This window comes from Mustela nigripes, chromosome 3, assembly GCF_022355385.1.
Source record: "Mustela nigripes isolate SB6536 chromosome 3, MUSNIG.SB6536, whole genome shotgun sequence".
NCBI classification, from domain to species: domain Eukaryota; kingdom Metazoa; phylum Chordata; class Mammalia; order Carnivora; family Mustelidae; genus Mustela; species Mustela nigripes.
Window position 1 is genome coordinate 27,965,216 of NC_081559.1, and position 11,590 is coordinate 27,976,805.

At 50.1% G+C, this 11,590-nt stretch overlaps 1 protein-coding gene across 2 annotated transcripts; it reads left to right on the plus strand.

Annotated features, from left to right (window-relative positions):
* The first annotated feature begins 3,824 nt into the window (after positions 1–3,824).
* CATIP (ciliogenesis associated TTC17 interacting protein) lies at positions 3,825–10,733 on the plus strand. 2 transcript variants are annotated; one of them, XM_059392674.1, is made up of 10 exons: positions 3,825–3,900; positions 4,063–4,155; positions 5,151–5,351; positions 5,671–5,726; positions 6,388–6,474; positions 6,666–6,833; positions 7,901–8,025; positions 9,067–9,143; positions 9,428–9,516; positions 9,713–10,733. In XM_059392674.1, the coding sequence occupies exons 1-10, from the start codon at positions 3,876–3,878 to the stop codon at positions 9,941–9,943; spliced, it is 1,152 nt and encodes a 383-aa protein (XP_059248657.1). In that variant the 5' UTR covers positions 3,825–3,875; the 3' UTR covers positions 9,944–10,733. The 2 variants fall into 2 exon arrangements, with proteins under 2 accessions (XP_059248657.1, XP_059248658.1); XM_059392675.1 differs by lacking the exon at positions 5,151–5,351.
* Positions 10,734–11,590: the final 857 nt, after the last annotated feature.

Sequence of the window (11,590 nt, forward strand, 5' to 3'; positions counted from 1 at the left end):
GCAGGGTCATAGGGAAGCTCTATTTTTAACTCTTTAAGAAATCTCCACACTGTTCTCCAAAATGGCTGCACCAACTTGCATTCCCATCCAGTAAGAATTTAACTTCAGAGTTCAGTCTAAATCAATTATTCAGCTGCCCAATTTATTTATTTTTTTAAGAGTATTTATTTATTTAGTTGACATACAGAGATCACAAGTAGGCAGAGAGGCAGGCAGTGAGAGAGGAGGAAGCAGGCTCCCTGCTGAGCAGAGAGCCCGATGCGTCACTCGATCCCAGAACCCTGGGATCATGACCTGAGCTGAAGGCAGAGGCTTAACCCACTGAGCCACCCAGGTGCCCCCAATTTATTTATTTTTTAAAGTTTTTTTGTTTTTTTAGGTGCTCTCTATACTCAATGTGATGCTCGAACCCACAACCACCAAGGTCAAGAGTCCCACCCTCTATGACTGACCCAGCCAGGTGCCACTCAACTGCCTGATGTAAATTAGAATCTCAAGACTTCTCTTTTTTTTATTTTTATTTTTTTTAAAGAATTTATTTATTTATTTGTCAGAGAGAGAGGAGCGAGAGCGAGCACAGGCAGACAGAGTGGCAGACAGAGTGGCAGGCAGAGGCAGAGGGAGAAGCAGGCTCCCTGCCGAGCAAGGAGCCTGATTCGAGACTCGATCCCAGGACGCTGGGATCATGACCCGAGCTGAAGGCAGCTTAACCAACTGAGCCACCTAGGCGTCCCTCTTTTTTAATTTTTTTTAAGATTTTTTTATTTATTCATATGAAAGAGAGAGAGTGTGCAAGAGTATGAGCAAAGGGGGAGGGACAGAGAGAGAGGGAGAAACAGGCTCCCCGCTGAGCAGGGAGTCCAATGTGGGGCTTGATCCTGGGACCCTAAGATCATGACCTGAGCTGAAGTCAAACACTTAACTGACTGAGCCACCCAAGTGCCCCTAAAAACTTATCTTTTAAGCATCCTTCTATGCCAAATTATTTTAAAGAACTTGAAATACCAAATAGGCACAATATGACACACACAAAAATTAACATTGTTAGTTCAATTGTCTCAAGCAATTCTACTCATAATTCTTTCTTTTTAGTCTTTTTAAAATTTTTTTTATAAGTACATAATGTATTATTAGCCCCAGTTGTACAGGCCTGTGAATCGCCAGGTTTATACACTTCACAGCACTCGCCATAGCACATACCCTCTTTCAGTGTCCATAACCCCACCCCCCTTCTCCCAACCCCCATCCTCCCAGCAACCCTCAGTTTGTTTTGTGACATTAAGAGTCTCTTATGGTTTGTCTCCTTCCCGATCCCATCTTGTTTCATTTATTCTTTTCCTATACCCCAAACCTCCCACATTGCATCTCCACTTCCTCATATCAGGGAGATCATATGATAGTTGTCTTTCTCCAACTGACTTATTTCGCTCAGCATAATACCCTCTAGTTCCATCCACGTCATTGCAAATAGCAAGATTTCATTTCTTTTGATGGCTGCATAGTATTCCATTGTGTATATACACCACATCTTCTTTATCCATTCATCTGTTGATGGACATCTAGGTTCTTTCCATAGTTTGGCTATTGTGGACATTGCTGCTATAAATATTTGGGTGCATGTGTACCTTCGGATCACTATGTTTTTATCTTTAGGGTAAATACCCAGTAGTGCAGTTGCTGGGTCATAAGGTAGCTCTATTTTCAACTTTTTGAGGAACCTCCATGCTATTTTCCAGAGTGGTTGCACCAGATTGAATTCCCACCAACAGTGTAGGAGGGTTCCCCTTTCTCTGCATCCTCACCAGCATCTGTCATTTCCTGATTTGTTAATTTAAGCCATTCTGACTGGTGTGAGGTGGTATCTCACTGTGGTTTTGATTTGTATTTCCCTGATGCCGAGTGATGTGGAGCACTTTTCCATGCGTCTGTTGGCCATCTGGATGTCTTCTTTGCAGAAATGCCTGTTCATGTCCTCTGCCCATTTCCTGATTGGATTATTTGTTCTTTGGGTGTTGAGTTTGCTAAGCTCTTTATAGATTTTGGATACTAGCCCTTTATCTGATATGTCATTTGCAAATAGCTTCTCCCATTCTGTCAGTTGTCTTTAGTTTTGTTAACTGTTTCCTTTGCTTACACATAATTCTAAATCTTCCTGAAGCTGGTAATTACCTAATGAGAAGACATTGGAAGATTACCTTCCTGAGGACTATGGTGGGGGTTGGGGGTGGGTGGCCAACTCCTTTGGTGATGGAGGTTTCGGAGAAGATTTGTGTGTGTGATTCTTTCAGGCTGAGCCCCTTTTTGTAGTCACTATGATGCAGACTCAGACACTTACAAGGTGGGGACCAGATCGGCCACAGCCTGGGGTCTGAGTCCTATCATAACACAGTTTTCGTCTTTGTCACCAATCACTACCCGCTCTGTGGCACTTGTTTGGATTCAACCTATTGTCTATTTGCTGCTTCATTTTTCTTCGAATTCTCTCTAGGAGCCAGACTGGCTTGAGTCGTGGCTCTGCCCCTTGAACAACATGGCGGCTGGGCCCACCAACACTGCCCCGCCCTTTCGGACACGGTTGAAAATCTGGGCATGGGTCACCTGGCTGGTTCAGTGGGAGGAGCATGTGACTTGATCTCAAGGTCATGAGTTAGAGGTCCACATTGGGTGTAGATATTACTTAAATAAATAAACAAACTTAAAAAAATAAAACTGAAATTTTTGTTTTTAAAAAAAGGAAAAACTTAAAAAAAAAAAAAAAGAAAAGCCAAATATAACTTTGACTCTCTCCAAACTTAACTATTAATAGCCTACTATTGACCCAAAGTCTTACAGATAACATAAAATGTTGATTGACACACATTTTGTACCTTCTGTTATTATATATGGTGTTCTTCCAATAAAGTAAGTGAGAGAAAATGTTATTAAGAAGTCATAAGGAAAAGGGCTGCCTGAGTGGCTCAGTCGACAAAGCATCGCACTCTTGATTTTGGCTCAGGTCATGATCTCAGGGTGGTGGGATAGAGCCCTATGTCTGCTTGAGATTCTCTCTCTCCCCCTCTCCTCCTGCCACTACCCCCCCATCTAAATAAATAAAATCCTTAAGAAGAAGGAAAAAGAAAACATTAGGAAGAGAAAATATATTTACATTACTGTACCATATTTACTGAAAAACATCTGCCTATAAGTGGACCCAGGGAGCTCAAACCCGTGCCGTGCGAGGATCAACTCTATCAGCCCTGTGACCTTGGGAAGACATTTAACCTCTCCGTGCCTCAGGTTTCTCAGCCATAAAGTGCAGGGGAAAAAAGGACCTGCTCAGAGGGTTGGTCTGAATATTGAATGAGATCACCTGTGTCCAGCCCTCCAGAACAGTGCCAGATCTACAGTAAGCATAGCTTAAGGGTTTGCTGTGACTGTCATTGTTATCACCATCATTCTCACATAGGGCACTATTCACGGGGCATCTAAGGGGGGGTCTACGCATGTGAGGTCATATCTGACTCAGGGCCACAGCTTCCAAGGTCATTCTTTTTTTTTTTATGTTTACTGTTATTATTATTTTTTAGTAATCTCTACACCCAACGTGGGGATAGAACTCATGATCCCGAGATCAAGAGTCACATGCTCCTCCAGCTGAGCCAGCCAGGCACTCCCTAAGGTGATTCTAATGACCCATGTCATCCCTCTGCTATGTCAAATGTTCCCTCTGCAGGACAATGCTTCAGGCATGGCCTGAGTTACAAAGCCCACAGTTCCTACCATTGTGTCCAGGTCTGGGTGTTTTGTGAGATGTGTTGATGGCCCTTTAAGAGGCGGTAGCTGGCTTCCGGTTGCCATGGAGACATCTGGACGCAGCCTGGGTAGCAGAAGGCAGCATGTCCTCTAAACTTCAATCCACAGGTGGGAAGGGGGCTGTTGGCACTAGAAATTGAAGAAGCACCTTCTCCTCTTCTCCCCCACCATCCTCCTTGAGGTGGCCTTGGGGATTTTGCCTTGGGGACTCGTGTCCCATCCCTGTCCCTCTCCCCAAGATTGCTACCTCAGCCTCTCCTCCTTCCCTAGTCCCCAAAGCCAAGGACCATCAGCCCTCAGCTGAAGAGAGTCTGCCAGCCCCAAAGGCCAATGCTGAAGCCATCCACTTCCTCAGCACCCTCGGTAAGCCTGGACAATGGGGACGGTGGGGGCACAGATGTGGAGAGGAGGGAAGACAGAAGGCCCAGACCTGGCACTGTCTCTCTCAGCCTTGATTCCCCTGGGACTCAGAAAGGGTTCAAGGGTTATTGATTTTTTTTTTTAAACACAGAAATTTTTTTTGTTTTGTTTTAATTTTTTGTGTGTGTGTTTTTTTAAGATTTTATTTATTTATTAGAGAGAGAGAGAGCATGAGCAGTGGGGAGAGGGGGAAGCAGACTCCCCACTGAGCAGGGAGCCTGACATGGGCTCCATCCCAGGACCCTGGGATCATGACCTGAGCTGAAGGCAGCTGCTTAACTGACTGAGCCACCCAGGTGCCCCAATAATTGTTTGTAAAGATTTATTTATTTGGAGCACCTAGGTGGTTCAGTCAGTTAAACCTCTGACTCTTGCTTTTAGCTCAGGTTATGATCTCAGAGTCCTGAGATCGAGCCCCATGTCAGGCTCCCTGCTCAGCCAGGGAGTTTGCTTGGGATTCTCTCTCTCCCTCTCCCTCTGCCCCTCCTCACCCAGCTCCTGGGCTTAGGCTTTCTCCCTCTCTTTCTCTAAAATAATAAATAAATAAGTCTTTAAAAAAATAAATAAAATAAAAGATTTATTTATTTATTTGAGAGAGAGAGCACAGAAGGAGAGGGAAAAGCAGACTCCCGCTGAACAGAGAGCCCGACATGGGGCTCCATCCCAGGATCCCAAGATCATGACCTGAGCCAAAGGCAGAGGCTAAACCCACTGAGCCACCAGGTGCCCCTATTTGTTGATAATTGTCAAGAGAAGACCCCCAAGGACATGGGGACTCGGGGTGGTGGCAGGGTCTTCACCTGCTGTCTGTTGTACGGGCTAACGGAGCTGCCTGGGACCCAGGAGATGAGGAAGGGGCGGGGGGGGTGGTCTGAGAGTTGAGACCCAGGAGCTGGGGCTTGCTTTATCTGTGCCCATGGGAACCCCCCCACCCCCAGAGCAGGAGGAGCTGCAGATGCTGCTGTTCTCTGAGACTCTGGCCATGGTCTCGGACACGGGGGAGCCTCAGGGAGAGCTGACCATTGAGGTGCAGAGACGGCAAAACAAAGATGAATTTGGAGTGATGTCACACTGCCTCTTCGTGCAAGCCTTTAGCCGTGGCTTCATGGACAAGATACTCTGCGGAAACTCCCTCCTGGGTAGACTTGTTGCTGCCTGAGGCTTCACCTCCGTCCTTCCTCCCTCCGCCCTCCACCCCCATTACTAGGATCTTCACTCAGGACCCACCCTGGACTTCACCTTGGGACCAGAAGGCAGCAAGGAGAGTGTGTAGGAGGTGGGGGTGACAGGGACGTTAATCACAACTGCAGACTTAGGACAAGAGCGCCTCTTAGTTTCCCTGCAGTCACAGTCCCCCTGCATCCTCCAGCCTGGGCCCCCACCCTTCCGCCCTGCTGTCTCCCGGCCTGTCACCTGTGATGAGGTCGTAGTGACGGCAGCCTTCCCCTCCTGCTCCAGGCTACCTCTCATGGAAACTGCATGTCATGGAGCAACATAGTCAAGAGTTCATCAAGGTACCCCCTGGGGCCCCAAGCCTAGACCCCAAACCAGGGAGAAAGAATGGAGACCCTGGGAGGGAGGGGGAGAAGAATGGGGGGACTCAGGGGGATGTCACCCCCAGCTCTCTCCAAGTTACCCTGTAATCCCCATCACACTTGGAAACCAATCCATCTGGGGCAACAGGTTGACCTTCTAATACACGAACCCTAGGTCCAGTCCACCCAGGGGCTCCCAGGCCAAGAGCCCAGTACCTCCCTGAGGACCATTCGGGCCAGCCTTTCCCAGAGCCTGGCCTTTTCCAAGGACCCTTCACCCCCTCACCTCCAAATTCTCCTGCTCTGTGCCTCCCACACCCAGCCGCAGCCACTTCATTAAATTCTGGAACAGGACCAGTTTTACACGCTGGAAAGCACTTGTGCCTAAGAAGTTTCCCACAGAAACCATTCCCCTCTTTTAAAACTCGTGTTCTGAAGGGCATTTGCTTCTTAACTTTCTATTACACCATCATATGCCTTCTGGTCTTGAACTTCACTACAAAGATATTTCTATCCTAATTTCCCTCAGTTTTCTCATTTCTAAAGGAGAACGGGGCAAGGCGACCTGTGGGGGTGCTGTTCATGTTCACTCGGGACCCAGGCCAGCTCCTGCTTCTCCCCTTCCTGCTCTGGCCCTTAGTTCCGTGTCCTCCCCATGGAGAGGAAGATGACTTTGGTGAAGCAGGATGACCAGCTGACCATGACCAGAAGTGTCAAGGAGGGGGAGGTAAGGGTGAAAGACAGGTAGGGGCTGTTTCCCACATCCTCTTCGAGGCCAAGAGCAGGGGCCAGATTGTGTTAGGACGGGAGCCGGGCGTGGAGACTCAGCAAGGACCCTATATGAGCCCAATACCTGGCTTTCCCGTCCTCCCCACCCCTTCCCAGATGAAGTCCCTGACCCAGACTTTTCCTGAACAGGAAGTCAAGACCGAAGTGACTTTTATCCCAGGGAGCTCAACCATGGGCTTCATCTCCGAGGCTGCCAACCTGGTGTTGCTGAGGGTGATGGCCTGGCGGCAGACGGTGCCCAGCAACGCCCGTTTCCTGGCCTTGGACACGGAGGGCAAACTCTGCTACTCCACTTACGTGAGGGGTCTCCCTGGGTGGGGGACTTGGCCTTGGCGAAAGCCAAGAGGGGCACAGAGGTCGCCGAAGCAGGGGAAAAGACAGCTTCAGGTGTGGAAGAGCTGGTGGGCTGGGGCCCTGCCGGTGGGACTTCCAAGGGCAGGAGAAAGCAAGTCTTCATGTGTTCGAAGATCACGTAGGGGCAGGTGGCATGATAAAGAGGAACCAAAGCGGGGAGCAGTTGAGAAGCAATGCTTCTTGCCCAGAAGTCAGTCCAGGAAAAATAAACATAGCAGAGGGCTGCTTTTAAAAGAAGTATTTTTTTAACATCAGGAAATGCACCTTTTCCAACTGCATTTTTATTATGTCTCAGACCTGAAGGGTTCTTTTTTGTTTTCTTTTTCTTTTCTTGTGGCTAAAACTTCATGATCAGCAAACCTAGGGCTTTCTGCCATGTGCAATTTTAAAGCTATGCTTCTAAGCACACATTTTGGGGGCTGATTTGACCAACTTTGTAAATGACATTCCAGTCTTTTCTATCGCAAACATGACAAACAGGCCCATGTCACTTCCCCCACCTTCTCTGAAACACAGTTCCTGCATTAGCTCCTTTCGGCCCCCTGTCCGCAGCTGCTCCCAGCGTTTTAAATTGTAAGGACAACAGGGCGGACTGCGGGCAACAGCAGGGGCCACAGATCCCAATCTAGCCCCCTTCTCAGAGCATCGCGGACCCCGCCCTCAAAGAGCCTCCCCACGCTCCCCGCCCCCACCTCCTCAGGCTCACACCTGTTGGATGACCTCATCCCGTAACTGAATCTGCCAACCAGGAGAACTTGGTCATCAAGATGAGGAGGGGAGGGTGGGGCGAGTGCAGCATGGAACTGGCCTTCTACAAGGGGACCCCCACTTAACTTGGGGGTGTGATTCAAATCCTGTGGTGGCTGAGGGCCTGGACAGCCAAGGGTTGTTTGTCACTGATAAACAAGGAACGAAGCAGCAAGGTGGAGAAAAGCGCCAGAGTGAGATTTGGGGGAGATGCTGGTGGGCATCCACATAACCTCCCTCCCTCTTATCTTGGCTGCTGCCAGCAAGGGCTGGGCTTCCAGAAGATCCAGGTGGACCGCCAGCAGGTAGAGGTGTTCATCGTGGAGCAGACGGTCCACTCAGTGAAAGGCATCCCCAATTCCTGCCAGTTCTATCTGCTGTCGGATGGGTGAGCTACTGACAGTGGGGGCTAGGGGGCAGTGTGGAGCACAAGCCTGGGAGCTGGATCCTGGGGGCGGGCATGAGGCCAAGGAAGACTACTGACTCTGGGGACAGACCAGGAGGAGCGCCCCTCTGCTTTATCCACATCATTCATTCTTTTCCACATCATTCACACATTTTCTCCTGATTCGTACCATGTCCAATTCGTGCCCAATGGGTACGCTTTCCCTGATGGAGTCACGTCCAAACCTCACCAAGGAGCCCTGAATGGCTGAGAAAGTCAATACTAACCTCACAAAGCCTAAGGCATGGTAGCTAAAGCAGCTGCCACCGCTGGGTATAATACCAAAAAGCACCAAGGTCTGAACAATGACACTGGGTAGAATCAATGTGCATTGGGGGGAGAGGGGGACATCCTGGCACATTGTCAAGCTGTCACTAGCCCAGCACAGGAGCGAAATCGTTAGAAAATTGGGGAGGGAGGTGGGGGAAGAATTTGTTTCTTGAAATTTCCAAAGAGGTATTGATAGAATAATTACATAGGGGAAACAAATAATCGGAACATCGTTGGCTTTCCTTATTTGATAACTTAGCATGTTGTTTCAATTTGGGGGGTCACGAAGCAGGAGGCTCGTGAGGTTTTTTCTTTTAAGATTTTATTTATTTGACAGACAGAGATCATAAGTAGGCAGAGAGGCAGGCAGAGAGAGAGGGGGAAGCAGGCTCCCTACTGAGCAGAGAGCCTGATGCGGGGCTCCATCCCAGAACCCTGAGATCATGACCTGAGCCCAAGGCAGAGAGGCTTAACCCACTGAGCCACCCATCGTGAGTGTTTTAGTGCACACCAGCACACATCTCCAAGCGCACAGACAAGACCCAGTTTGAAATGCGGTGCCGTTATCTGGGGACCTAGGAATGAACATGACCCTAGAACTCAGAGATAAGTGGTGTTGGGGAAGCAGCAGCCAAGGAAGGCCCCCAGGACCGCTGTCAGAGGGGTGGGCTGGTGTAGGAAGACTCCCACTCTCACACCTGCGTTGTATTCCAGGCACCTGGCCAAGAGAATCCAGGTGGGTTCCCCGGGGTACTGCCTGGTCACCCAGATGCCTATCTTGAGGGAGAAGGGTGAGTGAAGCCGCAGGCTGGTGAAGACTTCACGAAGGAGAGGTGGGGAAAACAGGGACCTTCCGGGGTGCAGAGGCTGGACTGAGTGGAGATGGGGAAGTTTTGCCCTCCAGCCTCTGACTCCAAGGCAATTAGGGGAGGATCACTTTGCAAGGACCCCCTTCCAGCAACTCTGGCCATCTGAGCAGAACCTGGGACTGCGATTTGAGTATTCTTGGGCATCCCCCTGTATCTGGGGAAGGTTCTGGCGTGAGAGAGTGCCGCCTTCCTCCCTCCGCACCCAGATGAGATTGAGCCTCGCCCCGTATTTGAGAAGAAGCCCCTGGTGTGGGAGGAGGATATGGAGCTCTACTCGAGGTTCGTGGACCGGAAGGTGAGGAGAGGCTGCAGCCAGCCTGGGGTCCCCATTCCCCCCTGCGCATGAATTCCACCATTACCGATGCCTCTTTGTGCCTGCTTGAGAGGCACACCTGGACGGTTGGAGGGCCCTCCTTGGGGCGAAGGGGGCTGCGAAGGGGTGCTCCCGGGGCGCGGGGTCCCGGGCCCCGCTCAGGCTCGGTCTCCGCCAGGAGGAGCTCCGTCTCAGCCACAGCAGCTATCTGCGACAGCACCCCGAGGCCCAGGCGCTCATCTCAGACTTCCTGCTCTTCCTGTTGCTGCGCCAGCCCGAAGACGTGGTCACCTTCGCCGCGGAGTACTTCGGCCCCTTCGCGAAGCGCCACCCCCCGACCCCGGCCTTGCGCTCGTCCCACCGGCCCAGCCCCTTCCGCTCGCTGGACCCCCGGGACCTCTTCCACTAGGCGGGGCGCAGCGGGCGGGGACCTGCAGGAAGTCGGGCGGTCGCCGGGGACGCAGCGGGGAACCGGAGGGACTCACCCCAGAGGCGCGCCTTGCAAGCTGCGGGTTTTTTTTTTTTTTTTTTTTTGAGGGGGGGGCGGAATAAATTGGCCCCATCCCCGCAGTTCCGCTGTGGGCGCGGGAACCTTCCCTAGCCAGAGTCTTGTGTCTTGGCTAAAAAGAGGAACTGTGAGCAGAGTTTATCCAGCGAATTTCACGCTTCTTCCAAGATGCTATAATCAATACTCCTATTTCACGGGTAAGAAAAGAGAGGCGCGGGAAGGTTAAGTAACTCACAGAATTAGTACGAGGAAGCGGGAGTCAAACCTGGACGTTGGATGCTAACGTTAGATGCCACACTCTTAGTCCTTAGGTTTGTAGAGATAAAGGGGCAGGGCTTCTTGGTGCCCCGAAGCATAAACCAAATTACCCTTCTTCCCGCTCCCACCCCCCCCCCAACCTAGAAAAAGAGCAGGGGCTGGTGGGGGATCCGGACCACCATGGGCCTCGCTCATCACCTCTGAAGCCTCCCAAGACATGTGGGCCGCCAGCTCTCACACTCCACCTTCTTTTCCACTGACAGGAACCCCTAAGCTGCGTGCAGGGTCCCCAGTTACCGACTCCCTGAGAAAAAAGGATAGGCAGGGCATCATCGGCTCCGGTCTGGCCAATGGCTTTTTTCTGCCCAGGGCTGGCCACGGCTCATCTGCAAATATCAGGCAAGCTTCTCCGGGACAGCTGGTAACGGGCATGCAGGCCGCATCCCCCCACTTACCCCCCCATGGGCCTGCCTCTTCCAGTTGAGGGCCCCCCCCCCCCCCACTTCCCCGCCCCGCCCCCCCAACCTTTGCCCTGCGATGAGGGCAGCCATGACTCCAGTCTCGGGGCAACAAGGCTTCATGAACTATCACTTGAATTGAGCCTTAAATAATTTTTCTTAAATACTTTCTTTGTCCTCATCCCTTATCTCAAAAGGAATGCATGTTCATTAGAGGAAACTAAGAAAAGGGTGCTAAACCAAAAGAAGAAAGTGAATTCACCCCAGTTTCTCAGCCTAGAGGCAATTTCTCTTAACATTTGGCAAATATGCTCTTTACTCTTTTTTTCTGATGCATAAAAGTGGCCCGTGTTCGTTCAGCATTTACTCTGTGAAGTAGTTTGTTTACTGTCTTAACATTACCATTTTTTATTATTGAAGTAGAGTTGCGATACAATGTTATATTAGCTTTGTGTTCAGAATGTTCTTAAAATTCCTTTTTCTGAAGACAGTTTGACTTTAGGGGTGCCTGGGTGGCTCAGTGGGTTAAGCCTCTGCCTTCCGCTCAGGTCGTGATCCCAGGGTCCTGGGATTGAGCCTCCCATGGGGCTCTCTGCTCAGCAGGGAGCCTATTTCCCCTTCTCTTTTTGCCTACTTGTGATCTCTCTCTCTCTGTCAAATAAATAAATAAAGTCTTTAAATAAATAAATAAGCAAAGCAAAGATTACTTTGCTTAAAAAAAATTAAATAAAGACTGTCTGACTTTAAAGATTTTATTTATTTGCCAGAGAGAGAGAGAGAGAGAGAACAAGCACAAGCAGGGGGAGCAGCAGACAGAGGGAGAAGCAGGTTT